Here is a 27,102-nt window from a genome sequence, read left to right on the forward strand (position 1 = left end):
TCAGCATCCACCCACCCACCCACCCACCGTCCTCCCTCACCTGCTGTGGTTGGCCCCCCCGCCCATCTGGAAGGTGCCCCCCCTCTGCACCGCCAGCCGTGTGTACTGGACCCCCCGGTTGCCCCCCAGGCGGCTGGTGAAGGCGGGCGAGCGCAGGATGGCCGACAGGGCCGAGGACGAGCTGTGGCCAAACAGCCGCTCGTGCATCAGCTGGCGCTGGCGCGCCTCCTGCTCGCGCCGCAGGGCCGCCGCCTCGGCCGCGATGTCCGGGGGCATGACGGCCAGCACGCTGTCCTCCATGTCCTCCAGCACGCTGCGGCGCAGCTCCGACGGCAGCGTCTGGATGAAGGTGACGGGGTCCAGGGGCGTGTCGCTGGTGGGGGGCTGCTGGGAGAGCTCACGCCTCTGCTGCTCCGCTCTCTGCTGGGCCAGGACCTGCAGGAGGAGGAGGGGGGTTAGGCCTTCTACAACCAGCTCCACCTCAGTGTGATGGGTACCATTCTATGGGGAGTGATCTCCAGTTTGTCTACTTGCACCAAACCATGTTTTGGTTGTCTGGCCTCTGGGAGCATTGTTGAAGCGCGTCTAAACAGTTCAGTTGTGGAGAACACGGCAGAGGTCTGTTTCATTCCCCCCGGGGCCTCACCTCTTCCTGAATGGCGGGGGGCAGGGCGGCCAGGAACTCGGGGCTGACCTCAGTGACCCCGGGCCCTCCGCCCAGCACGGGGGCGGTGGTGGAGGGCAGGGTGGATGTGGCCGGGGGGCGGGACGGAGGCCGGATGCCCAGCTGGTTCTGCAGGACCTCCCGGCGGATGTCTTCGGGCAGGGCCGCCAGGAAGGACGGGTCCACACCCTCTGGCAGACTGATGCCTGGAGACGGAGGAAACAGATGGAGTGAGCCGAGTGCGTGTGTGTGTGCGTGAGGTGGAAAGATCAGAGCACACACACACACGAGAGCATCATGGGCTCATAGGATCCCTCACCTGCCAGCGGGTCCTCATCTTCGTTGCTGGTGGATGGGAGAGGCTCTTCCTGGATGGCCTGCGATTGGCTGTCGGCGCTGTCACTCCTGGGGATGGTCTCACCGGGGGAGGAGACGGAGGTTGAGCTGGATGGAGGGTGAAATATGTACATGTTTAAGGGGTTTGTTACATAAGTGCCATTTCCTTATAAAAAATGTATTAACACACACATCGCCCCCCTCCTGACCCCCAAGTCACTCACCCAGTCTCTGCGTCCGTCTGCCTGTCTGTCAGGCCACTGTCCCCACTTCCGGACAGTTCCTGGGACAGGTGCCCTGGCTGGACAGGGTTGGGAGCGGGGTCTTCGTGCGTGGCAGAGGCGGGGCTACTGGTATCCATGGGTGAGCCCTCGAGCTGTGACACGCCCACGGCGGCGGGCTCAGACGTCTCGACTATGTCTGGGCTGAGGGAGGCTGGAGGGGGAGACACGGGGCCAGTCAGTTACCCAGAAACCAACCGCTCACCATTTGACACAACTATTTAGCGGACAAGTGACTAAATGATCTTTTTTCAAAGAACACAGAGACAGAAGTAGGCAGAACAGTTTGGTTCGACAACACGGCTTAGTGCCCTCACTGGCGGCCCAGTCGGCGTACAGAATGTTGATAGGGTTGTCAAAATGAGTCTACCTTCCCTGACTCCATCCATCGCTCCTCCTCCTCCTCCTGCTCTCTCACCAGTAGTGGGCGCCGGGGACATCTCCATCTGGGACGCCTCCACGTCACAGTGGGGTCGCTCTCCTCCTGCCAGGGGGGGCAGGCCCGCCCCCGCCAGCGCCACCAGCGAATTGGCGTGGGCCTCTCCCAGCAGGAGGTCTGCGATGGGCTGGTGGACCTGCTGGCTGATGGCCGTCTCCAGGGAGACCAGGGCCTGTTGGTGGGGGGCGGGCGTGGTGGGCGTGAGCTCCCCGGAAGGAGGGGCGCTGAGGAAGCCCTCCGACACCCTGGGGGGGTCCAGGCAGGACCCGGCCACGCCCTGGGCCTGCTCACCTTCTGATTGGACAAAACAAAGAAGGTGGGGCAGGAGGAGGGGGGAATTTAGTCAACGCAAGAGGCGGGCCAAAGGATTACATCAGCCAATGACAACAGCGAAGAGCTCCGTTTAGCGTCCATGTGGCAGCACAGATGAGATGTTGGGCGGTGGCACTAAGGAAGGCAGTAAGTTGTATAGTTATCTCCTATACGGGGTGCACAATCCTGATCCCCAACAACAACACAACTTACTACCTCACCTCAGCACACCGAGAGGTCTTGTTGCCGAACACATACACACAATGCGTACCACGACACACTGCAGTGTGTGTTTGTCAATACTCCAGTTGTAAACAGACTAAAACTAAAAAGGCTCTATTAAGCCAGTTCTTCTGTCTGAGCCAAGCTTGGAGGGCTGCGGTCTCCGTGGTGACGGACGACGGGAGCGACAGCTGCTGGTTGGTTGAGGCGTTGCCTTGGGAAAGACAGTAGACTGTATAGTTATCTCCCAGATCTGGTGTGATCCTAAAACTATACAAACTACTACCTCAGCCCACAGCACGCACTGTCTTCAGGGACGAGTCGATCCTGTCGCTCACGGGTCACCTCCACCTCTCCCCTACCTGAGCTGGAGGAGGGGGGAGTGGGCATGGGAGGAGGCGGGTTTAAGATGGAAGGAGACGGTACCTGCTGTGTTCTCTCCAGCACCGTTGACGGTCCCCAGAGCGGAACCCTGGAGAACAGAGACAAGTCAGCCTGAGGCAGAGACATCGGCATGTGAGGATCTATAGGACACGGTCAAGCTCCTCTCCTCTGTGTCTCTATGTCTGTCTTTCTGTGTGTGTGTGTGCCCACCTGCAGACTCTGCTCCCTGGCCTCCTCTGCTCCTCCTCCAGAGGTCCTCCTCTCGTTCTGCTTGGCCTCCTCCTCCTCGGCCAGCTGCCGCCTCCTCTTCTCCCTGCGCTCCTCCAGCTCCTCGTCCCTCAGGCTCTCCAGGTGCTGCAGCACGGGCACCTTCACCACTGCAGGCAGCGCACACCGAGGAGGGGAGGGGGAGTTAACACTTCTGATGCTTTGTTGTGGATTTTCTTTTGCTCATCATAAAGAATCCATCATTCAGATGGTCAACGTAAAGGAAGGGCTTGGCTCACCGGCGACACAGTCGTGCATGCTCTCTGCGTCGAGCACCTTACATTCGTCCGTCCAGCGGGTGAGGGCGGTGGGGATGCTGGAGAGGGTTCCTGGTAGAGAGGACCACATGTCAGACCCTCCTCCAGCCCGTCACAACGGGGGACGCTAGCAGCACGTGTGGGGTGGTGGTGGGGGCGGGTCTTACCGGCCTGTCCCCCGGTGCTGCTCTGCTCGTGGAAGAAGTCGTCCAGCAGCTCGTCGTCCGAGCGGGCGATGATGTGCACGTCCTCGTTGCCCACCAGGAGGCGGGCGCGGCCGCGGGACTGCAGGGGCAGGGAGCTGGACAGCTGCAGGATGTCTGCTGCCGCGCTGGGGCCCAGCAGCCTGGGAGGAGGAGGGGGGAGCACACACATTTACTACCACATGATCGCATTCTAACCAATACAAACACACACTAAAAACATTTTCAATGGAGATCTTCATTGAACTTTTCACTTCAGGACTAGGCTTAATCCGTGTCTGGGAAACAGGGGCCTAATGTATTTTTTTTTTTTTTAAACCCTTGGGAAGAAAAGCATTTGTAGTCAAGCCTTTCACGTTTCCCCAGACCTCTGAGGGCATTTGATCCCCACTAGGGTAGTTAAACAAGACCCCACACACACACACACACACACACACACACACACACACACACACACACACAGCCTCACCTCTGCAGGATGAGCGGGGGGTTGGGCTGGCGGTTGCCGGGGTAATGCACGTGGATGGTGTGGCCCGTGTTGGCGGTGAGCTGGCGCAGCGTGCGCTGGTTGCGGCCCATGCCTGGGGCCAGCCGGCTGCTGGTGCCCGCCCCGCCCAGGGTGAGGGAGCCGTGGTCGGCGTGGCGCACCATCAGGGGGTGGGAGCTGGGGATGTTGCCTGGGGAGGGAGGGATGTCAGCTGAAGGAACACGGTAGACAGAGAGAACAGTAGCACACATTAGGGGGACATGTTCGCAACCCCAAACTCACTTGATGCTACATTAGGATTAGACGGACTCAGGCACATTTAAACGACGACGCTACTTTGTCAAATGTTTAATTTATGTCTCCTATGAATTTTTCACAATAAATACTGCACTGTATACAGTACAAAAACACTCATTTTAAACTAATGATACCATTTGATACTACACAAAACGCATCAACAACAATGTTTGTAATCATTCTTGTAATGGTTCTATGAGGTACGCCTGCACTAGTTCACGAGTCCCTGATCCGTGAGCAGGTGAGACAGGCTCCAGTGGGCGAGAGGCCTCCTCCTCACCCGTGGTGGAGAACATGTTGTCAAACTCGATGATGAGGTCGTCGTCCCGGTCGAACCTCTCGAAGCGGATGTGCGGCGCGGCGTTGATGTCGGGGAAGTCCTCGTCCAGCTCCATCTCAGAGCCCTCGTCGTCGTCGTCCTCGTCGCCCTCCTCGTCATCCTGAGGGACGGCAGGGGCAGACTGGCTCAAGTACTACACTGTCTACACGCCTGGGGGCTCCTAGCACAGAGTGGCCACGGCCCGGACTCTCTGCCCCTACCTGGTCTTCCTCCTCCTCCTCCTCCTCTTCCTCCTCCTCGTCCTGGCTGTCCTCGTCGTCGTTGCTGCCGCTCGAGTCTTCCTCCTGCGTGTGCTCCTCGTCCTCGGGCTCCAGGATGTTCATGGAGTCTGGAGGGGAGAGGGGGGGACAGGAGGTCAACACAGCTGGACAAGGGGGGCTGGACAAGGGGGGGGGGCTGGACAAGGGGGGGGGGCTAGACGGGGGGGGGGGGGGGGGGGGGGCTGGACAGGGGGGACTGGACAGGGGGGACTGGACAGGGGGGACTGGACAGGGGGGCTGGACGGGGGGGGACAGAGGGAGCCCCGTTACCTTCTCTGTTGGCCTGCAGCGTGGACGCCTGGCTGATGTTGGAGGGGGCCTCGTCCATCAGCACATCCTCTTGGGATTCATCCTCGCCACTACGCCCTACTGATTGACAAGAGCACATAACCAATCAGGGGCGGAGCCTTCGGTAACTTTCCTTTTGTCAAATCTATAAATTTGGATCCAAAGGTCTGAGAGCACTCGTCGAGATTTCAGATTTGCTCACCGATGATGGTGCTGTTGACGGCTCCGGCGTCTCTCTCCAGCAGCTCATCGATCAGATCCACCAGCTCGTTCTCCACCTTCACACCGGGAGCAGGGGGAACGCACCAGTGTCGGCCATCAAACACATCAAACCAGGGACCACCAAGACAGATGGGTCCTACTCCGTCAGCAGTGTGTGTGTGTGTGCACACGCTCACCTGCATAGCCTGCGTGCTGAGGACCTCAGGCTGGCCGGCGATGACCACAGAGTCTCCCTCCGCCTCTCCGTCCATCAGATCGTTGTCTGGGCCCTGGACCCTGAGGCTGCCCTCCACAGGCTCAGTCTCCCCAGAGTCCCCTGAACACACAGCAACACACCAGCACTGACACCAGCTCCACCAGCCCAGATAGACCCAACACTGACACCAGCTCCACCAGCACCAGCCCACATAGACCCAACACTGACACACATCTATATTTGAGTGCCGATTCCCTGTTGGTTTATCCTTGATGTCATTACAACACAAAGCCATGGTCTATCCCAGGCTTATACCAGTTGGAGTGTGTGTGTGTGTCTCCTGTTACCTGGGTCCTGTGTGTTGCTGTTGCTGTCCCTGGTGGCGCCCACAGTGTCGTGCTCCGTCTTGCTCTTGCTGGAGCCTCCCTTGCCCCCGAACAGGCTGCTGGGCTGGTTGACGATGCGAGACAGGGTCTCCAGGGGCTTGAGGGCAGCGTTCACAGTGTTGGCCATGTTGGGACTGACACACACAACCACATGGAGAGACACACATGACGTTAGACGTCACAAACCCTCCTGGGAGGTGTCAATGACGCACGAGGCCGACAGGGAATGGATGTGTTTTTGTTTCCAGTCAGGCTACTGGCGTGCGTCTCAGGTGTGTGTGTGTGTCGAGGTGTGTTACGCTGTGTGTGCTGAGCACTCCCACCTGGACAGGTCCAGGCTGTGGGGCACGCGGGCCAGGTCGTTGACCAGGCCCTTCTTGAGGAAGAGGCGGATGATGTTGTTCATGCCGTTGTGCTGCGTCTTGGCGGCGGCTGTGCTGTAGAAGCTGGAGGTGGACGGGCACGACTCCATGATGGTGCTGATGATGCACATGACTGCCTGGAGCCTGGAGGAGGAGGGACGAACCATTTCAGGATACATGCTATACGCCTTTGTGGGGTTCCCACTGCCAGTGAATACAACTCTATTTGTCATGTTCGTGGACGTTTCTATGACCGCAAAAATAGCATTTCCGTGACCGACTAACTTGGTGCAAAATTTCAGTTTCAATTGGTTTCATCGCCACAGTTCACCCCAAGGAAAACGACCTCCCCCGCAGTAATCGAGAAGTTTCCTGAGCAGTGAGTAACCCTCTGCCTCCGCTACCAACCTGGCGTGCTTCTCCGTGCCCTCCGCCATGGCCAGCGCCCGGCTCAGTGCTGCCTTCACCTCGTTGACCAGGGCCACCTGGGCGTCGGTGCCTGTGCCGGCGGCAGCCAGGCTGGCCAGGAAGAGGCGTGCCAGGGCGGGGGTGTCCTTGTCCTCAGAGTTCTGGGTGTGAGGCAGCAGGTGGTCCAGGACAAAGGCCAGAACACTGCAGTCCTGTTAAGGGGGGGCAGAGGAGAGTCAGGTCAAAAAGCATGGTTGGAAGTGGAGCTGTGAGATTTTAAGGCCGGAGGGAAATGATATACTTTTGTGGGTCACAATAAGTGTTCCAAATGGGCCTGGCTCCACAGAGGACAGCAGGAATGAGTCAGACACAAGCCTGTTTACGCTCTTATAAATAGCACGCTTTCTCAGGTTGGAAAATGACCCAGAATTGAACCGTGTGCTTAGTAAGTCTACGCACGTAGGGACAAATAAGGTGCTATTGGATAAAATATTACAACCAGAAGACCACACACACTGCTTAACACGGCAGCAGATGTTTGACCCAATACTGAACAAAGCCCAGTTATTTTCAGAAATAAATACATTAGATAATACCAATTAAAGGTGACATAGAAAATAACACGACTACAACCCAGCCCAGCGCTCGTCTCTGGAGCTCACCTCCTTGATGAGCTCTGATTGGCCGGCGGTGTAGCAGTAGGAGGCGATGAGCGTAGCGATGCCCACGTAGGAGCGCACCAGCTCGGCCAGCAGGCGCAGGATGGTGGAGGTGGGCATCAGGGGCTTGCTGGCCTTGGCCTTGGCCCCCTTGCCCTCCTCCGAGCCGGCCCCCTTCTCCCCCTCCACCTCCTTCTTCTCCTCTCGCATCTCCTCTGGCGTGGAGGCTGAGGGACCAACAGAGAGGGTTGATTGACTGTCACACATTGTTCAAACGGAGGTAGGGCCAGGGGCACCAACCGTCACACATCAACCTCTTTTCCAATCGAGCCTTTGTAACCAGGTTCCAGCGTCTCACTGGAGTCAGTCACTGGAGCCTCAATTGGGGGAGCAGGACAGTGGGGGGCAGGGGGGGTCAGGGTGGACAGTGGAGGGGGAGAGAGGGGCTCACCTTCTCCTTGGGGCGTTCCAGACTGGGAGGACTCAGCCACGCCTCCGTCTGCAGCAAACACCTGAGCCTGGAGAGGGAAACACACCGTCAGCGACCAACACACACACACACACTTCTCCATGTAGGTCTATTAGGAAAGAGCAATGGTCCACGTCTCACACACACACACACTTACGTTGATGTGGAAGGCAGACTGCGAGTCAAAGTCGCTGCCCTGCCGTGTGAGTCTGTACTGCTGGTAGACGTCATCGCCCACATCCTGCAGGATCTGACACAGGTCCTGACCAGCTGGAGCCGTCGCTGCACGCTCCTCAGGACGCTCGGCTACACACACACACACAGTTAGCACCAGACATCTTAGGGGTCGTACTGAACCTCCAGCCTCCCCAGTGAGGACAGTGCCGTACCTTCTTCAGGTGCGTGGTAGGCTGCCAGGGCGTTGAGCATGTCGTAGATGACCTCCTTGATGGTGTCGGGGATGGCGGGCAGTGGGGACAGCTTGAGGGGCGTGGTCTTGACCAGCTGCACCGCGTTGGGGCCCTTGATGCGCAGGTTCTCAAACTCGTCGTCTGACGCTGGATCCAAAAGGAGAGGGTTTGTAAATACACCAACAAAAGACATTTACTAGAAACCTTGATCCAAAGCTACATACAGAACCACAAACACAGAACGCAGCAGATCATCAAGTACTCCACAACTGAGCGACTGTCTTATTAAGTTCTTCTGACAGCGTTCAGAGTGCATATTGCCATGACCGGGTGTTCTCGGGGTGCGTCCTCACCGGTGCCTGCCCCGCGTGGTGCCGGCAGGGCGATGCGGACGCAGCTGTTGGCCGTGTCGGCGAAGCAGTCGGGGTTGCGGCACGCGGCGGGGCCCAGGACCCTCAGGATGTAGTTGATCTCCCGGGAGCCCAGGCTGCCTGACACCACGCCTGACGTGGTGCTGCCCGCCCCGCTGGTCACTGCAGACCTCACCACCTGGGGGGGGGGGGGCACACGCTACTGCGTTACTACGGCTTCATTACATGAGTATGTTGTGTATCCGAGTTGTATAACATTTTTTATATAATTGTTATAATAATGATTATGTTTGTTTGTGGGGTAGTTGTTTGTGATCGTACCCATTAAAACAATTTAAAAATATATATACCTTGAGCTGTGTAATTCATAGTAAAAAATGAATTATAAAAGGGTAACATTTAACAATTTATGACATTGAGATGGATTTGGGATTTTACTTAGCAGGCGCCCTTTAAAACAACGGCATTATGAGGGAATAATAGATGCTTAAAAAAGCATGAATACAGAATCATGGAAAAGAAGCCTTAAAAGGTTTGGGTTCCTTGACTCGCAATGTCAGTGAGTGCGAGTAAAAAGCATCCCTTCCCTTTACAGAAGTGAAAACCGCAAAGCCCCCCCTCCCGAGGCCTGACGCACCTTCTCCATGGTGTGGCGCAGCGTGGCCGGGTCCTCGATGATGTGCCTGAACAGCAGCGTGACGAGCGGCGTGAAGCCGTTGAAGCCCGAGCCCTGCGTGAGGCCCAGGATCATGCGCGTGCTCTTGAGCTCGGCGAACATCATGGCGTAGTGGTGGGTGCGCGTGAGGCGCAGGCAGAGGCGCAGCGTGGCGTGCAGCGTGTCGGGGTCCACCGGCACGCTGATCATGCTGACGCAGGCGCGGATCAGCACCGTGGTCATCTCGTCCGTCAGGCCCTGCACCACGATGGCCCCGCCCGGGGAACGCTCCGAGGCGGAGGAGGAGGGGGGGTCCGGGCCGGTGCAGGGGGGGGCCGGGGGCGCCGAGGGCCCCGTGGAGGAGGGGGGCTCCTTCTGTTGGGGGCCCTCATCCTTGGGGGCGCTCATTTCCACCGTGGTGGAGGCAGAGTCTGGAGGAAGAAGAAGGTGGGGGTGGTGGTAAAGACGTTTGACCAGGACTTCTGAACCTGTCGATTGGCTTGGAGTTGACTTCTGTGGGGTCGTGGAGGCGGTGGTTACCTGGGTCTGTCTGGGTCTCCTCCAGGGTCTTGCTCTCCTCTCTCTCCGTGTCGGCCATGCTGCCTGCCTTGGAGGGCTTGGGCACGCGGGGCACTCTCTGGACGGTCAGCATCACAGGCCTCCTGTTACCAGTCTCCTCATTCACCTGGGAGGCAGAGGGAGAGAACAGATGTAGTGACGGCGGTTAAACATCACTGCTGGCAGGAGTACAGACCAGTAGGTGGGTGGGTGTGTGTGAGGGGGGGGGGGGGGATTTTAAGGCAAAAATCTTTTCAACAAAGGGTTAAAACATCAGAGTTCAAACATCAGAGAGGTCCAATCAAGAGAGGAACAAAAAACAGCCAAAACCAGAGAAGGCTCCAGCGCCGGCTGGCTGGCGTGTTGCCTCACCTGCACCATGGTGTTGAACTGCACGGTGTATCTGCGGCGGCCGGCCGTGAAGCGCACGCTGCTCTCCCCGGCCCGCCAGGCCGAGTCGATGGTGCTGTTGTTGGAGGCGCTGTAGCTGCACCAGCGGCCCGACCGGTCGTCAAACCAACGCCAGTTGTTCCCGTTGGGCTGCAGGTACTGGATGAGGAACACAGAAGATTGTGTAGTGTGTGTGTGTGTAAAAGTGTGTGGTGGAGTAGAAAGAAGGGAATCCGATCTTGTCGTTGCTCTACGCTAGGGACCTCAGTGTGTGTGTGTGTGTGTGTACAGGTGTGATTCTCACCTTGTTCATCTGGGCTCTGCGCTTGGATGAGACGGCCATCTTCTCGTAGAAGTCGATGATGAGCAGCACTGGCGTGATCCACCTGAGGAGAACAAGGGTCTGATCAGTGCTGAGACACTGTCCCTGTACTTACTGTAAGTGGCTCTGGATAAGAGCGTCTGCTAAATGACTGCTAAGCGTCTGCCAAATGACACCAGCAGGAACAACGGAAACGGCATGCGCATGTTCTCTGCATGTTTATAGGGAGACGGGAGAAGCTGAGCCAGCAGGGGGCCGTCTGTCAGTCCTGTGTTGGTGGGGTGTGTGTGTGTGTGTGTGTGTTGGGGTCTCACTTGGGGGTGTGGACGTCCTTCTGCTCCTGGGCAGCCTGCAGGCAGGGCTGCACCACCTCCAGCAGCTTGGTCAGCACCGCCAGGATGCCGCTGTTCTCCACCACGCGGGCGCACGACAGCTTCAGCTCCTGGAACACACACACACACAGACACATTAACATACAGACGCAATCAACGCTCAGAACATGCATGCAGGGATGTTCTGGGCAGTAACACAGTCCAGATGCTCCATGTCTCCTCCCTTCATTATTTGAGGTTGTGACGCGTCTATGAAGAACAGAAGAGACGGCCGGTCCCCCTCGGGCCCCCCGTACCTCAAACAGCAGCGTGAGCAGCAGGATGCGGGTTGCCAGGTTGGAGGCCTGGGGCAGGGTGGCCATCTGTCTGGTCCACTCTGCCACGGTCTTGGTGTCGCTGGTGGTCAGGGGCACGGCTGCCTTGATCAGGACATCGGCGGCCTCCCACACCTGCAGCACGGACACGGACACACACACATTAACATGCAGCCCAGGGATGATTTGACATCCTTTGATTTGATAGCTTGCCGAGAGGACACAGACGGGTGATCCAGGGTTCCAACCAGGGTTCAGAGACACAGTGTGATTCTAACCCTAACCCCACCCCCTCCCAGCTTGAGGGCCAGTCCCCATGACCACTGACCTGGTTGACCACCTGGCGCAGGATGAGGTCTCGGTACTCGGGGCCGTTCCTCTTGATGGCGGTCATGAGCAGGTCACAGAGGCGGTACACCGTGTCGGGCAGCTCGTCCAGCAGGTGGAAGCAGCCGGGCAGCATTGAGTCTGTGAAGGCGTGCAGCTCGCCGCTGTCCAGCGGCTCCGCCTCCAGGAAACGCTCCAGGCAGCGGGCCTCCTCCTCCTCCGCACGCTCCCGCGCACGCCGGTCCTCCTCCTCACGCCGCCGTGCCGCCTCCTGGGGGGGGGAGAGAGAGGGGCGTCGGGTGGGTGAGCAGGGGGGGGTTGTTTATTCATGGGGGTCGGTTTGATAAGGGCACGGTATGAGAGGGGGGTGTACATGTGAGGCTAAGTTTGTGTACGTACGTGTATGCGTGTGTTGTTAAGCGCGTGTGTGTGTACCTCTGGGGAGTCGGAGCGCTGCTCCATGCTGACCTCCTGTCCCAGGGACATGGCGATGGCCCTCATCATCTGGTCCTCCTCAGACATGCTGAGGTCCTGCAGGGGCACAAACAACATAAGTCAAGCTCAGGAAGCGGAACCAACAGTCAAGCCAGATACGCTCGGGAGAGAGAGCAGTGACGCTCACAGCACAGTCCGTGAAAACACGTAAAAGTGAGAACGTGGGATGAGAGGAGTGTGTATGTCTTACTCTGACAGCTCCGCTCAGCAGTGGAGGAGGGTGTGTGAGCAGGTACTCGGTGGCCTGCTCCATGGTGCTGGTGTTGAGCAGGGCCTCCATGGCGTGCTCCCGGGAGAAACCCATGTCCATCAGCTGGAGGCACAACACACACACACAGTTAGAGCAGCGGGAGGCACAGAGAGGGAGAGACACACACAGAGGGAGAGACACACAGAGAGGGAGAGACACACAGAGAGGGAGAGACACACAGAGGGAGAGAGACACAGAGAGGGAGAGACACAGAGAGAGGGAGAGACACAGAGAGAGGGAGACACAGAGAGGGAGAGACACAGAGAGGGAGAGACACAGAGAGGGAGAGACACAGAGAGGGAGAGACACACAGAGAGGGAGAGACACAGAGAGGGAGAGACACACAGAGAGGGAGACACACAGAGAGGGAGAGACACACAGAGAGGGAGAGACACACAGAGAGGGAGAGACACACAGAGAGGGAGAGACACAGAGAGAGGGAGAGAGACACACAGAGAGGGAGAGACACACAGAGAGGGAGAGAGACAGAGAGGGAGAGAGACACAGAGAGGGAGAGAGACACAGAGAGGGAGAGAGACACAGAGAGGGAGAGACACACAGAGAGGGAGAGAGACAGAGAGGGAGAGACACACAGAGAGGGAGAGACACAGAGAGAGGGAGAGACACACAGAGAGGGAGAGACACAGAGAGAGGGAGAGACACAGAGAGGGAGAGACACACAGAGAGGGAGAGACACAGAGAGGGAGAGAGACACAGAGAGGGAGAGACACAGAGAGAGGGAGAGACACACAGAGAGGGAGAGAGACAGAGAGGGAGAGAGACACACAGAGAGGGAGAGACACACAGAGAGGGAGAGAGACAGAGAGGGAGAGAGACAGAGAGGGAGAGAGACACACAGAGAGGGAGAGACACACAGAGAGGGAGAGACACAGAGAGGGAGAGAGACACAGAGAGGGAGAGACACAGAGAGAGGGAGAGACACAGAGAGAGGGAGAGACACACAGAGAGGGAGAGAGACAGAGAGGGAGAGAGACACACAGAGAGGGAGAGACACACAGAGAGGGAGAGAGACAGAGAGGGAGAGAGACAGAGAGGGAGAGAGACACACAGAGAGGGAGAGACACACAGAGAGGGAGAGACACAGAGAGGGAGAGAGACACAGAGAGGGAGAGACACAGAGAGAGGGAGAGACACAGAGAGAGGGAGACACAGAGAGGGAGAGACACAGAGAGGGAGAGACACAGAGAGGGAGAGACACAGAGAGGGAGAGACACAGAGAGGGAGAGACACAGAGAGAGGGAGAGACACACAGAGAGGGAGAGACACACAGAGACCGACACAGAGGCAACCACAGAAAGACAGAGAAAGAAAAACAAGATAAAGGGTGATGGAGGACTGACAGGGACGCTGTTCACGGTGCAAAAACAGTTCAGAATCCAACGGACGAGGAAATAAAAGTTTGTAAAAGAAACCGTAGACAGAAAAAAAAATCTAAACGTGGAAGATGTACAGACAGGAGGAAGCAGCATAGTGGAACTGAAAAATGGACCTGAGGAAGATTTCTCTCTGACACTGGCAGACATTCCTCATCCTTCTGAGTAGCCAGAGAGACATGTACAGCCTGCCTTCCCTCACCTCTCTGCACCAACTCATCACATAACCGGTGCCGACTAAATTTTGAAATCCCTGTTTTCCCATTAAGGATTTTTCTCTCCACGAGCATTCTGACCTTTTCAACTTTTGCCCTGTAAAATCTGACTTGTGGATTCTCTCCTTCACTCCAGCTCTCCTGCTGTTATGTCACCTTCTCCCTCTTCCTGTTCTCCTCACGCCTCATTACCCTCTTCCTCCTGCTCTCTCTCTGCCCTCCACTCCTTCCAAACCTGCCACCTTCTACCATCCTCTCCTGATCGCCATCCCCCCTCCTCCTGTGGTCTAACCCTAACCTTCCTCTTGTGGTCTTTCCCTGCAGTAAGCTAACCCTAACTCTCTCCCTGCAGTAGGCTCTAGTACCTGCTGGAGCTGCTGCAGGTTGACCTGTGACTGCCTCTCTCTCTCTCTGCTTCCTCCCTGTCATGGAAACAAAGTGGCCAGTGTCAGACCAGAGGGGAGAAGGAGGGGTGTGATTGGAAGAAGAGGTCTACAGACAACAGGTCAATTCCATCTCATATGAGCTGTGTTAGCCACCAAGGTAGACGGTAGCTAACAAATGCTAGCGCACTGTAGCTGGCTAACAATGCTAGCGCACTGTAGCTGGCTAACAATGCTAGCGCACTGTAGCTGGCTAACAATGCTAGCGCACTGTAGCTGGCTAACAATGCTAGCGCACTGTAGCTGGCTAACAATGCTAGCGCACTGTAGCTGGCTAAAAATGCTAGTGCACTGTAGCTGGCTAACAATGCTAGTGTACTGTAGGTTGCTAACAAGGCTAGCATATGGGTGGCTAACAATGCTATTGGAAATGGCTGACAGTTGTCAACATAGCAATGTCAAATTTGTTATAACAGCTTGATCGGTGTAAATTCCAGATCTTTTGCCAATCATTAAATAGACGGAAGCGATGGATGACACAAAATAATATTGCAATGTGTTCCCCAAAAAATAAGAAAGAATCCTCCACACTCACACCTTCTCTAATCTCCACCCCCCCCCCCCCTCACCTGAGTTAGCTGCGGCTGGTTGACCTGAGGATCCCTCCTGGGGGTAGAGTTAGTGGAGTCGTCCGCTCCTCCTCCTCCTCCACCAACCCCTCCCCCACCTCCTCCACTCCCTCCTCCTCCACCCCCTCCTGCTGCTGCTGCAGCTGGTGGGGGTGCTGCTGGTGGAGGTGGTCCTCCGGCCGCAGGCCCCGGTCCTGGGGGTCCCTCTCCCACCACCACGGGCGCTCCAGGGGCCCCGACAGCCACCACGGGCCCCGGGGGGGGCCCTTCCTCCTCCGGCCGCGCCGTGCCCTCCCTCTCCTTGGCCAGGCGCTCCTGGATGACGGGCTCCCCCCGGAGGATGTGGCAGAGGATGGCCAGCATGGACTCAGCCATGCGCCCTCCGTACACCTTCAGGGGCTTGCGGTTCCACAGGCTGCGGATGCAGTTAAACGCCGCCTAGAGAGAAGGGGGGGGAGGGGGTATATTTAAGAAATGGAACACACACACACACTCACGGTACAACCACTAACATCTCAACGTGACTACGGAGCTGTGGCCGTCTTCCCAGCGCTGCTACTGACCTTCTGGGTGACGATGAGGAAGCGCAGGGCGCTGAACTGGGGCGTGGTGGGCGTGACGCCGGGCACCTTGGCGGGCAGGGAGTGGGGAGAATCCAGCACGGTGCTGGGGTTCACCATCTTCTCCACCAGCATCAGCCAGGCGTCCAGGAACTCCCCCGTGCCGTCGGGTAGGTCGGCGTGCTCCAGCCCCTCTGACACGGGCACCTTGCCCCCCATGGACAGGGCCCAGTTAAACGTCCTGCGAGGAGAGAGACGGAGGTCAGTACAGCACTGACGGAAGAACATGCCTGACATCGTCACGACACTCATTGGCATTCAAAATCCATTTGTGCATGTGTCAAATTGCTAGTCATGACTTCAAAGGGAATGATCATTGTGTCTTCATCTTGGATGACAAGGCATGTTTGTGTTTTTTTGCCGACTCACTCGAACAGGGCGTCATGGCCGCCGGAGCAGAAGAACTTCTGCAGCATGAGGTGGTAGGGGTACTTCCTCTCATCAAACAGCATGGGCGACGTGAAGCCCACAGAGCAGATGAAGAAGGTCAGTCTGCAGGAGAGGGGACACTTCTCACTTTACACCTTCATAACAGCCTTCAAACCACCATAGAAAGAGCCTTTTTTCCATTTGCTCTCCTGTAATTGCCTAGCTCTGCGGTACCCATATGGCATTGATATTCCAGCAGAATATTTGAAAAGAAGCCTTATCGTTTCCACCTGGACCTCCCGACAGAACGGCCGGTTCACCCACTCGGAGCGCACAGCTAAACCCTGCGGGCCGGTTGCGGGAGCATCTGTACCTGAAGCGAGGCGTGGGGGTGTAGGGCGGCGGCTGCCAGCTGAGGCCCTTGGTGAGCAGCTTGGTAAGGGAGGAGGCGGTGGCGCGGGCGGCCGGCGTGGGGGCCGTGCCGGTGCTGGTGGCATGGTGCGAGCGGCGCTGGCGCACCGGGGAGCCCACGCACAGCTTGACCAGCAGACCAAACAGCTCAGCCAGGGCCCTGCCCAGACGGGAGGAGGCTGGGTGGAGGGAAGGAGGGAGCGAGACGGAGGGCGAGAGGAGGAGAGTTAAAAAAAAGGGACAAAGAGAGGGAGGAGAGTTAAACAAGGACGTTTCGAACGCTCTTCAATATCCTCGAAACGATCCAAAAACTGTCCAGGGAGAGAGAACTTAAAATAAAACCAGACTAAAACAAGTGAATCAAAGCTCCTGAAATGTCTCCACTGACTAAGGCGACGGCCAGTATGGCCCAGGGGGTCTCCCTCACCAGACAGCAGGGGCTTGATCTGCTTGATGCGTGTGGCCATGGCAGGGGTGAGCTTCGACTTGGCCTTGGGGTCGGCGGCGGCGGGCTCGTCCGTCTCCATGGGGGCCAGCGTGTCCCCGTCGAGCCCCATGCCCTCCAGCAGGCCCTGGGCGGACGGGTCCACAGACACGGCCTCTGCGTCGGCTGGAGGAGCGGAGAGAGACGGGGGTTAGAGCTGGCCCGGGGGGCAGAGGAACAGCTGGACTTGGGATTCTGCTCCGTTTACTCATTCAAGCACAAGCCAATGGATGTATCAAAGGTGACATTTGTGTGAGGAGAAGCTCTCTGTGTGTGTGTGTGTGTGTGTGTGTATTACCGCTTCTCCTGGAGGTGGAGGCGGCTGCTGAGGAGCTGCTGCTGCCAGACGGCTTCTCCTCCTTGGGCACCAGCTTCTGCATGTCAGCCTGGCCAAACTCACAGCCAGGGGGCAGGCTGGGGGAGGCAGAGGAGAGGGGGGGGGGGGGTCAGAGAAGACTACTCAGAGAGAGAGACTGGCGATGAAAGTAAAACAGCAACTGAGGGGAAAAAAGGGCTGAAGATAACACTGAGATAAGACAAAGAGACAGAGCGAGCAGGTTGGTTTGCTGACCTGTTGGGGGTGCAGAGAGACAGCAGCACGGTGCTCTCCCACACCAGGGAGCAGTAGAGCTGGCTCAGCTTGTTCAGGACACTCAGGCCCAGCTGGGAGCCCCACTGGTTCACAGAGATGGCCCGGATCTCGCTCTAACGGCAGAACAGGAGGTCTGTCAGTCTTGCACTTCATCACAACAAACAGCCCAGCCCCGCCAACCCACCCGACACTAAACCAGACTCTTGAATGCCCTTGTGTGTGTGTGCGCATAAAGTTCCCGTGCCACACAGTGACAGCCCTAGCTCTGCTCTCACCTGTCCCACGCGGCAGGTGTGGACGAACATGAGGATGTAGGCGTGTGCGGCGGTGAGCGCGTGCAGCAGCGGCGTGGCGCGGGCCGACAGGGTGGCGTCGGTGACGTGGCCGGCCGTGGCCAGCTCGCGGAGCAGCACGGAGCCCCCGGGCACCTCGATGGGCCTGTGGAGCGGCTCCAGGGCCGACAGGATGCTGTCCAGCTGGCACAGGCCCTCCTGGAGCACCTTGGGCTCGTGGGAGAGGGTCTGGAGGAGCAGAGGGGAGACATGGGTCAGTACAGCCGTCACACATGGGTTTATTTCCCCCCCCACATCAACGAGACAACGCTTTGATTAAGTGAGAAATTCTTGTCAGAGGTAACTATTCCCAGACACAGATCGTCTTGTTAAGACAACCAACACACATCAATCCAGTAGGTGGGTCCAGGTGTAGCCCATCTGTACCTGTTTAGGATGTCAGCTTGACATCCCTACCCTGTACATAACCCCCCCCCCCCCCCAATCTGTCAACCAGGAACAGGCCCTTCATGTACCCCCATCCTCCCAGCGTGTGCTCCAGCGTGGGCCCTCACCAGTATGGACTTGCAGACCCCGGCCACGGCCTGGCAGGCGGCCGAGGTGGGGAAGTCGATGGGCAGGTTGGGCAGGCCCAGGATGGACACCAGGGGCAGCAGGCCCTTCTGGCTCACAAACTCCTGGCAGTGGTCGTCCGTGGTGTTGTTGCTCAGGATGGACTCCACAAACTTCATCTGGAGAAAACCCACAACAACGACAGACGATTAGTGTTTCCCCCGGCGGAGGAAAAACAAACAAAAACACACTATATTGGTTTTCCAGGTCAACTCTGTTGGTTGTTAGCTCCTGATTTGGGCAGGGATGTACACAAACACTTATGAAAACAAGAGCGTCGGAATGTGACTTGGTCGCGGGCCCATGGGAGGGCCTGATGCCGTGCCAGAAGGTAAACACGCACCACGTTCAGAATGTAGTCCATGAGAGGGATGGGTATCCTCTCCTCTGTGCCAACCACCCTGAGGGGGAAGAAGAACAGAGAGGAACGCCGTGGTTACAACCCTCCGATCACAAAACACTCCCCGCTGGCAACAGAAAGGGATTAAGATAACTGAAAGATTATGCCAAAAGGAAGGAGGGAAGAGAGGGGGGGGAATGAAGGAAGAAAAAAAAAGAAAGAAAAACAGTGTACTTCCACATCTGTTTAATGTCATACAGTTGAACGGGCACTGACTGTCTGGTGCTCTCTGGCTCCCCCTGCTGCTGGCTGAAGGTGTGCAGAGCCTCCTCCTCCTCCTCGTCCTCGCTGGACGCCTCCTCGGCCGCGTGGCTGGAGCGGGCCGGGGGCACGGCCACCGTGCCGTCAGCCTTCTGGATGGACGGCTTCTGGCAGATGTACTCCGGGGCGCGGCCCAGGTTACAGATCTCCTCCAGCAACTGTTGGGAGGGGGGGGGGGGTTTAGTTCATATGACAGTTCATATCCAACACACACAGGACTGTGCACTTGTTTGAACGCAAACATAACTTACTTAAAAAGCAAAAGGATAAACTACTAAATCAAAAACTAAACATTGCTCTTTAATACTGCCACCCAAATACAAAAGACATTCAAAATAATACTCATTGGGTGACGAATAGGGGTTTTGCTTGTGCAAAAGTGTGTTTAAGTATGCATAGGAAATCTAGTACATTGAAGCTATCAATATGCCTTGAGCAGGTAACCCATGAAGGGGCATGTGCGTCTGTGGCAGAATAGCTCACCTTGATGATGGCGGTGGTGGCGTCGGTCTTCAGAGTGGGCTGGTGTCTCATCAGCTCGTCAACAGCGCTGCCCAGGTTCGACGCTGTGTCACCTGGGGACACAAGCGTGTGCACACACACGTCAACAAATGTTTTCACTTTCAACTTGGGACACGACATAGCTTCACTTACTCACACACACACACACACACACACCACACACACACACACACTCACCCAGCGGGTCGGAGCTGCGGCGGCGGCGCATGGCGGGCAGGTAGTCCGGCGAGAGCAGCACCTTGAACAGGCGCTCGAAGGGCTGACACTGGACGAAGGAGTGCAGGCCACGCGCGTTCAGGCACAGGGCGCTGAACACGTTGGGGAGGGAGCCCAGCACCTCGCGCGTGGCGGGCACCTGCAGAGAGAGAGACTGTGAGAGAGAGAAAAAGGCAGAAAAGAGAGAGAGAGAGAAAAGAAGAGAGAAAAGAAGGGGAGGAAGAGAGAGAGGGTGAGAGACAGAGTGGCGAGGGGAGGGGTCAACTCGAGGGAGGCAGGGAACCAAAACGCAAAGGCAATGAGGGCCGAGGAGGAGGCGGGGGAGCAGGAAGAGGACGGCGACGACAAGAGGGAAAACCTAGTGGCCAAAGGCTCCGCCCAGTGTTGTGTGCCGGAGGGGTGGAGGAGTTACTGCGGGGGATCCGAGTGGAGCATGGAGAGAGGGAGAAAGGTGTGTGTGTGTGTGAGTGGTGGAAGACTTGTGCTGCTGTGTGTGTCCGCCCGCAGGAAAGAGAGTGAGGATGTGACATTTAAACATTTCTAAAAACGTGGAGAGGAGAGGGGGAGCAGTGAGGGAAGATGAGCAGTGAGAAGGGTAGAGTGAGTGGATGAGAAACAGAGAAACAGAGCGAGAGAGAGAGAGAGATAGAGGAGCAGGAGGAGGGAGGGAGTGCTGGCACACTCACGTCTTTGATGAGGAGGGCGTGCAACATGACGTCAGTGAGGCCGTTATCCTGCAGGGAGGAGAGGAGAGACGGCTCCTGGAACACAAACACAGTCACCACCTCCGTAGCTGTGGGGTGGGGGGGTGGAGAGAGATACAGGAGAGAGGAACAGGACAATGTTACAGAATCACCATGGTTTCCGAAGACCCGAGTGTCCAGAGACAGCAGAGCTTCAGTAAAGGGGGGAGGGGGGGGGGGGTGTTTTTTATCCAGTCACTTCATGTGGGTGGAGACCCCTCCTTGGCCCAGTGGACTCACCCAGCAGGAAGAGAGAGGGCCCGTAATACTCGGCATTACTGATGATGTGCTTGAGTGAGGTAGGCAAGGACCCGTCCATTACTGCAGAGCGAGGGGAAGACAGGAGGATGGGGAGACGTGAGTTGGAGGGGAAGGGAGAGCAAACAGGATTTGCATAGTGGTGCATATCTGTGGCCTTGATGCTGCTTGTGGCCTCTACTGCTGAGGTTAGTTGCCTGTAGCTCTGTGGGGGCCTTGACTCCTGGGTCAGGGTGTGCATCAGAGGGGGGAGGGCTGTGGGGGAGGGGCTTACCGTGGCGGATGCCGTCAGAGAAGGCGGGGTCTTGGATAGCTTTCTTTAAGAAGTTGAGCATGGACTTCAACAGAGCTGCTCTCTGGGGGATGCACTGCACACCTGGGGAGAACACACAGGAAGTGTGCATGAACACACAGGAAGTGTGCATGCTGATATTGTGGGACTTGTGGAGTATTGTGTGGCGGTGACAATTGACAGAGAGCAGGTACACGTGTGTGTGTGTGTGTTTACCTGGTCGCGGGGCGCTGCTCTGCGCCCGGCTGTCTGAGTCGGGCTTGGCGGAGGCGGGGCCAGAGGAGGGCCCCGGGCTGCTCTCCATGGCAACCTCAGACACGTCCATGTCTGTGTCCATGTCCTCAGACTCGGCCGACGCTCCGGGCCTCTGGATCTTTGGCTTGATGACGAAAGGGCACTCTTTCCTGGAAAGGTCCACCTCATGCTGCACGGACAGACGAGTGTTGGAGGGAGGTGTTAATACAGGCATGTGTTTTGTTGACTGAGCAGAGGGCTTAGAGGGCTGCGTCAGACCTGGAGGCTGAATGTGTGTGTATGTGCGTGTGTGTGTGTGTGTGACTGGGCGTGTGTGTATGTGACTGTGTGTGTGTGTGACTGTGTGTGTGTGTGTGACTGTGTGTGTGTGTGTGACTGTGTGTGTGTGTGACTGTGTGTGTGTGTGTGACTGTGTGTGTGTGTGTGACTGTGTGTGTGTGTGTGTGTGTGAGCGTGTACCTCCAGTCTGCTGATGAAGATGGTAAGGCCGCTGTGGGACTGAAAGGCAGCCATGTCCAGGTTGGTGATGAGGTCCACCACCCGGACTGCCCGCGTCACAAAGGTGATCTGATCCTGCTCGTCCCCCAGGAACTTGATCACCTGCACGCACGCACACACACAGGGAATGGACGACATCAGATTGTGTGTTAGCAGACATCAGGACTTGACTGTGTTGGATAGACAAGGGCTCCATTTGAACACATTCATCTACCTTTCCATTCAAGGTCTCAACATGAATCGATCTAGTCATTACACAGGCACACTAATATGTATTGAGTACTGAACCATGACTTGAGTTCTCAAAGAGACTCAGGTCAGACAGAGGCCTCTTAACAGCTGCAGTGGGCAGACAAACCCTCACATGTATTAACCTTTAGCTGAGTGAGTTCTAAATATTTCCAACGGTCCCCACAGCGCCATGTTATTTTTCAGAAACGGTAGCTAGCTTTAGTTAGCTTCCGGGCTAAGTTACCGAGCATAATACTCTTAGCAATGCTAAGAAAACTATTAGTTACTTCTTAACCTTCTCATTAGAACATTATGAAGCCATACTAAAGCGTTTGAAGCATAGCATTTGTCTAGTGGAAAACATTCAATTGGAATGTTTGAAATCACATGTGATGTTACGCTGTGGGACCCACATTCGAACGATCACATATTTGAACGCTACTCATTCAATACCTTTTAGCAGCCTTAGTATGGTCTCATCTTGAAAATGCAAACCATTTGACAACATCTCAATAGAAGAACCCTTGGCGTGAGCTGTAATCTTCTGAGACTCCAGCAGGCGACAGAAGTGAAGGCCGTTCTAAGGCGATGCTGCAGACCTACCCACCAGGTCAGGGCGTCGTCAGCCCTGGACCTGTGTGAGCTAGAGGGGTTACATAGGAGCGGGGGAAGCCAGCGTGGCGGCTCACCTTCAGCAGGGCCTCCATCATGCCGCAGGAGACCAGGGCCTCGCCCCCGGCGTCGTAGCTGGCCAGGTGGTAGAGGAAGGAGAACAGGGCCGTGGCAAACTGGTGCGGGTAGGGCTCCATCAGGGGGTCTGGGGGAAAGGCAAGCAGGGTGGCAACCATGTCACTTCCCATCTAGGAGTCCTTCGAGCCATGTCACTTCCCATCTAGGAGTCCTTCAAGCCATCCAACCATCCGAGATGAAAATATTCCCATCTCAGTCACAGGAACAGTCACCCGCAGACAGAGCCTGGTACTCCGGTTCTGACGTCAGGCTCTGAGCGTGTGGCGCTGGCTCACCAGGGCTCCACAGTGCCAGTGTTTCACTCCCATTTACGCCTAAAAATAGTTATGTGCGAACTTGAAAAATAATTTAAAAGCACAGTGCACGAGTGACGGGCTGTTGTCAATATATTGACTACGGAACAACAGCGCGATGAAGTGAAGCATACCATTGATTTCACATGGAAAGCAAGTGACGGGGTTGCGACTGCACGCGCTGAACTTCATACAAATCAGAACAACAAACTCGCACCCAATGGGCCAGTGCCATATAAAAAGAGAGCTACGACACTCTTCGACCTCGCCGACATGTGATCACTTTGGTGATCACATGGTTCAAGTAGCTCGCAAAATAAACACTGCTGTCTACCTGCTTGAATAGTTTGACGGGACAGACAGTAGCAGCATCTCGATTTACTGACATTTTCTGTATATTAACACATATCAATTGGTTACTGGTGTGTTGCATCATGTATATGTCTCATACTTTATTAACATTCATGTATTACATTAACTTATAACACGAGGCAGCAGTATTGTCAAGCAGAGCTACAAATTCCAATGCTAGCTACCATAGCTCACACCAGCAACTGCTCAATTTAAGACAAGAAAGGAGTTTGGTAAATAGAACAGAATATACAAGGCAACCAATTGCCTTCAATAAAACATTTTATTATACAATATGTCCAGTGAGAGGGTCAAGTTTGTTTTTCAAGAGTGGACCTGAAATTCCTGCCAAGCGTCGACAGCTAGCTAGAGCTAGTAAGACTACCTAGTAAAGCTAGGCTAGTAAGACTAACTTTGTATGCCAACGAACACCAATAACTAGAACCAATTTGAAAGACTATAAACCAACGGACTTATGATACACGTGTTCTGTAGCTAGCTACAGTGAAAGTGTAGCTTACGTTAGATACTAGACCTACAGTCTAACTAACTGCATTTAGAATCTAACGAGCTATATCTTGCAATAAACTTTAAGTAAAAATGGCTACATAAAATACTACTAATAACAATTGATATGAGGTCCAGTAATGTAGAGGTCTTCAACCCTGGTCCTCAGGGACCCCCTATCCTGCACGTTTTAGATGTTTCCCTGCTCCAACACACCTGATTCAAATGAATGGTCGTTAACAGGCTTCTGCCCAATTAGATAACGACTCATTCATTTGAATCAGGTGTGTTGGAGCAGGGAAACATCTAAAACAAGCAGGACAGGGGATCCCTGAGGACCAGAGTTGAAGACCTCTGCTTATGTGTTGAAATATGAAATGCTGTCATTTGATCAATTTACCAGCTAACTTGCTTCGGAAACACTGAAAATGAATGGGGTTGAACGTTGTCAATTTTTGGAATATAGATCGCAAATGACACGCTTTACTTCCGCAGTCTTCGATTACTATGGAAGTGTCGCAACTCTCTTTTTATACGGCTTTGGGTCTACCTAGCTTTGACTACCAATCCGTGGTTTGCTTTAATATACAGTCCATAATGTCCCAGTATTTTAGGAAAATATTTGAAATGATATACATGTTTCTTAAATTATTTGTTCTAGTTCTATCAGAGTGAAAGTCATTAGTTGTCTACCAGCATTAACTGTAAAGTTATGTTTAATAAACAAATACTATTTTTTTTTTTACATTGTGCTCCTAAATTTCTTAGTGTGCTCCTACATTTTTCCTTTAGGAGCACATGTACTCATTGGGGAAAACATGAGTGTAGAGGCCTGCTCACCTATCATGGCCTGTATGCAGTTGCGCACCAGCACGGGCAGGAAGCCGTGGTAGGAAGCGGTGCCGGTGCAGTCGATAATGTTGGACAGCTTGGGCGTCCTCTCCAGGTGCACGATGGAGGTGAGCGTGCGCAGAGACGCTGCCTTGATGTCCTGGGTGGAGGAGGAGGGCTAGGGTTAGCACGCTTTTAGAGAAGACGCAGTGTGACGATCAACCAAAATGACACGTTGAAGCTGTTGGGAGGGAGGGGTGGGGGGTGGAATGTCTGTTGAATGCGGAACGTACGTTCAGCATAAAGGGTGTTGGCCTAGCAGATCATGACAACACTTTCAATCATTCATGACTTGGCATGACTGCGGAGAACAGTGGGTCCTACTTCACACCTACGCCTGGAATGTGGCGCTGGCCCACCAGAGCGGGGTGGCACAGGGCAGTGCCCCACACCAAGGGAGAGACAGGCACACAGACGTTCCTTACCACAAGCTGTTTGTCTGTGATCTGCAGCACATCCACCAGCTCCTCTATCAAGCCGTTGTACAGAATACTGTTGGCGGACTCCTGGAGTGCGTTGGAGTAAACTGGGGGGAGAGAGAGAGCGAGCACAATGATGACTACAGTGGCGCTGGGAGAAGGCAGTGGTTAGTGGTGGAATGTTTTGAAGAAACTGACCATCAACCAACCACGTGTCTTGGCGACACAGCAAAGTAGCTCTCTTTATGGTGGTTTGGAGATATGGTACTGGTACTAACCCAGTATGGAGATGGTACTGGTACTAACCCAGTATGGAGATGGTACTGGTACTAACCAAGTATGGAGATGGCATGTAGGCGGGCCTGTACAGCCTGCAGTCTCTTCTTGTGGTTGGAGAAGCCGTGGGCCAGACGGATGTGTGTGAACAGCAGGGTCTGCTTGTCCTTCGGGATGTTGTACATCACCGTCAGGGACTCCATGATCTCAGATGGGCTCTCAGAGATCTGAGGGAGAGAGAAGGAATGGGGGTAAGGTCATTAGGTTTCTTCAGACTGAGAGCAAGCAAAGTAGTTTGACTGGGCTTCCATGTTCCATATCTGGTGAGAGACAGCGGCCCCTTACCTTGTCCAGCTGTTCGATGTGGATGTAGTGTAGTGTGTTACTACTGGTCTGCTGTGCGGGAAGAGAGAATTTCACACAAGGGTCAGTAAGAGCCACCTCTGCTGTGTGACAGCTGACACAAAGGCCTTGCGCCAGGCGTGGTGTTTCTCATCACCTTCCTCTCCACTTTGACCTCGGGCCCGGGTTCAGCATAGAACTCAAAGTGTAGCGTGGTGGCACTGGGAGGGTACTTCTGCTCAGGTCGCCAAGGAGACATTGACGGGGATGGGGGGGGAAGAAATTAGCATTAGTGGCCTTTAAACAGGAAAAAAAGGGATATTGTTTACAACGCATCAAGCAACTGGATGAGTCATTGGGGGTGAGACGACAAGTGCTCACCGTCATGGGCAGGTCCCTGCAGCACTCGGCCAGGCCAAAGCCATTCTCCTTCCCTCCCCAGCTCTGCAGAAGAAACATGTGGATGAAACAGTCACCTCTTCATACAATACCATTGTGTCCGTATGGCCAACGTGTAGAAGAGAGCAGGGGGTGGGGGGGGTTGAGGGGTTAACCTGCATATATACCTCGGCCAGGTGCTGTAGACGGGCCAGTAGGGGGGTCCTCTTGTCGGAGCCCAGTCTGGTGATGTAGTTGGAGCGCTTGCTGAACACGTAGAGGAGGTTCAGCACCGACAGCACCACCTGCATGTCGCAGGACGCCAGCAGGGTGGTCAGGTGCTGGGAACACAAGAGGAGAACGTGAAGGAGGAGCCAAATAAGAACAAGACGCGTCGACAAAACGTTTCGTTTCCGAGCCCTTCGTTTCTGATCGATGACCAATCACACACACAACCCATGCCTCCTACCTCTATGGAGCTGTAGAGGTGCCTGGAGAAGCTGTACTCGATGAGCAGGGCCGTGAAGTTGAGCACGGCCAGCAGCAGGGCCTTGAGCTGCCCGTTGTCCGGCCGGTCACACACCAGCAGCCACGACATGTTCTCCACCGTCTGGCCCGCGTCGCACAGGATGCCATCGAATCGGTCCAGCAGGTCCACCCAGTGGTACAGCTCACACTGGTGGGCCACGGAAAGGTCAGTGGTTAATGTCTATAGACATGTATAGATGTCGTTTCACTTGTCATGAGCGGGTACTAAGATGAGGTTCCTTAGTGACCCTGAGGTCAGCTTGATCTCATTCAGTGCTGGGAAAATCCTGCTGAGGGCACTGGACAACCCAAAATGTGGCCACATCTGGCATCCTCAAACCCGACATTCAAGAACCTTTTCAAACAGGAACCAGTGGGGAGAGGGGGGTGACAATGGTAAGACAAGCATCTGTCCTCACCTTGCCAATATTCCAGGTCTTGATGTGCTGTAGTTCCAGCAGCAGTTGCTCGTCGCTGCATCCCTTAAGCTTCTCTATAAGCGTCCTGCAGTCCGCAGGCTGTGGAA

The 27,102-nt window shown here is 55.5% G+C and overlaps 1 protein-coding gene across 21 annotated transcripts in view; it reads right to left on the reverse strand.

Annotated features, from left to right (window-relative positions):
* huwe1 (HECT, UBA and WWE domain containing E3 ubiquitin protein ligase 1) overlaps positions 1–27,102 on the reverse strand; it is a 41,465-nt gene that overhangs the window by 10,099 nt on the left and 4,264 nt on the right. For 5 of the 21 annotated variants that reach the window (XM_084679061.1, XM_084679073.1, XM_084679055.1 and 2 more), the window contains 61 exons: positions 26,996–27,094; positions 26,518–26,724; positions 26,237–26,389; positions 26,052–26,114; positions 25,828–25,905; positions 25,674–25,724; positions 25,387–25,555; positions 25,059–25,159; positions 24,583–24,733; positions 22,531–22,658; positions 21,572–21,712; positions 21,074–21,281; positions 20,840–20,941; positions 20,548–20,628; positions 20,251–20,357; positions 19,526–19,718; positions 19,310–19,401; positions 18,764–18,984; positions 18,509–18,566; positions 18,108–18,284; positions 17,536–17,781; positions 17,240–17,373; positions 16,967–17,082; positions 16,612–16,794; positions 16,147–16,363; positions 15,774–15,896; positions 15,348–15,585; positions 14,785–15,222; positions 14,138–14,194; positions 12,104–12,226; positions 11,854–11,949; positions 11,420–11,689; positions 11,074–11,226; positions 10,760–10,887; positions 10,428–10,509; positions 10,106–10,282; positions 9,716–9,860; positions 9,158–9,606; positions 8,503–8,698; positions 8,129–8,296; positions 7,897–8,045; positions 7,722–7,788; positions 7,274–7,497; positions 6,612–6,823; positions 6,165–6,347; positions 5,803–5,975; positions 5,436–5,575; positions 5,240–5,315; positions 5,020–5,118; positions 4,690–4,817; positions 4,430–4,610; positions 3,835–4,063; positions 3,330–3,508; positions 3,145–3,234; positions 2,849–3,015; positions 2,681–2,726; positions 1,652–2,014; positions 1,225–1,435; positions 984–1,108; positions 647–870; positions 41–435 (listed from right to left, as the gene is read on the reverse strand). In XM_084679061.1, the coding sequence (XP_084535187.1) occupies positions 41–435; positions 647–870; positions 984–1,108; positions 1,225–1,435; positions 1,652–2,014; positions 2,681–2,726; positions 2,849–3,015; positions 3,145–3,234; positions 3,330–3,508; positions 3,835–4,063; positions 4,430–4,610; positions 4,690–4,817; positions 5,020–5,118; positions 5,240–5,315; positions 5,436–5,575; positions 5,803–5,975; positions 6,165–6,347; positions 6,612–6,823; positions 7,274–7,497; positions 7,722–7,788; positions 7,897–8,045; positions 8,129–8,296; positions 8,503–8,698; positions 9,158–9,606; positions 9,716–9,860; positions 10,106–10,282; positions 10,428–10,509; positions 10,760–10,887; positions 11,074–11,226; positions 11,420–11,689; positions 11,854–11,949; positions 12,104–12,226; positions 14,138–14,194; positions 14,785–15,222; positions 15,348–15,585; positions 15,774–15,896; positions 16,147–16,363; positions 16,612–16,794; positions 16,967–17,082; positions 17,240–17,373; positions 17,536–17,781; positions 18,108–18,284; positions 18,509–18,566; positions 18,764–18,984; positions 19,310–19,401; positions 19,526–19,718; positions 20,251–20,357; positions 20,548–20,628; positions 20,840–20,941; positions 21,074–21,281; positions 21,572–21,712; positions 22,531–22,658; positions 24,583–24,733; positions 25,059–25,159; positions 25,387–25,555; positions 25,674–25,724; positions 25,828–25,905; positions 26,052–26,114; positions 26,237–26,389; positions 26,518–26,724; positions 26,996–27,094 (9,980 nt within the window). The remainder of the gene's footprint in view (positions 1–40; positions 436–646; positions 871–983; positions 1,109–1,224; positions 1,436–1,651; positions 2,015–2,680; positions 2,727–2,848; positions 3,016–3,144; positions 3,235–3,329; positions 3,509–3,834; positions 4,064–4,429; positions 4,611–4,689; positions 4,818–5,019; positions 5,119–5,239; positions 5,316–5,435; positions 5,576–5,802; positions 5,976–6,164; positions 6,348–6,611; positions 6,824–7,273; positions 7,498–7,721; positions 7,789–7,896; positions 8,046–8,128; positions 8,297–8,502; positions 8,699–9,157; positions 9,607–9,715; positions 9,861–10,105; positions 10,283–10,427; positions 10,510–10,759; positions 10,888–11,073; positions 11,227–11,419; positions 11,690–11,853; positions 11,950–12,103; positions 12,227–14,137; positions 14,195–14,784; positions 15,223–15,347; positions 15,586–15,773; positions 15,897–16,146; positions 16,364–16,611; positions 16,795–16,966; positions 17,083–17,239; positions 17,374–17,535; positions 17,782–18,107; positions 18,285–18,508; positions 18,567–18,763; positions 18,985–19,309; positions 19,402–19,525; positions 19,719–20,250; positions 20,358–20,547; positions 20,629–20,839; positions 20,942–21,073; positions 21,282–21,571; positions 21,713–22,530; positions 22,659–24,582; positions 24,734–25,058; positions 25,160–25,386; positions 25,556–25,673; positions 25,725–25,827; positions 25,906–26,051; positions 26,115–26,236; positions 26,390–26,517; positions 26,725–26,995; positions 27,095–27,102) is intronic. The other 16 variants (XM_084679067.1, XM_084679065.1, XM_084679077.1 and 13 more) reach the window with 15 other exon arrangements.

This window comes from Hypomesus nipponensis, chromosome 18, assembly GCF_054491055.1.
Source record: "Hypomesus nipponensis isolate SF chromosome 18, ASM5449105v1, whole genome shotgun sequence".
Lineage (NCBI taxonomy): Eukaryota > Metazoa > Chordata > Actinopteri > Osmeriformes > Osmeridae > Hypomesus > Hypomesus nipponensis.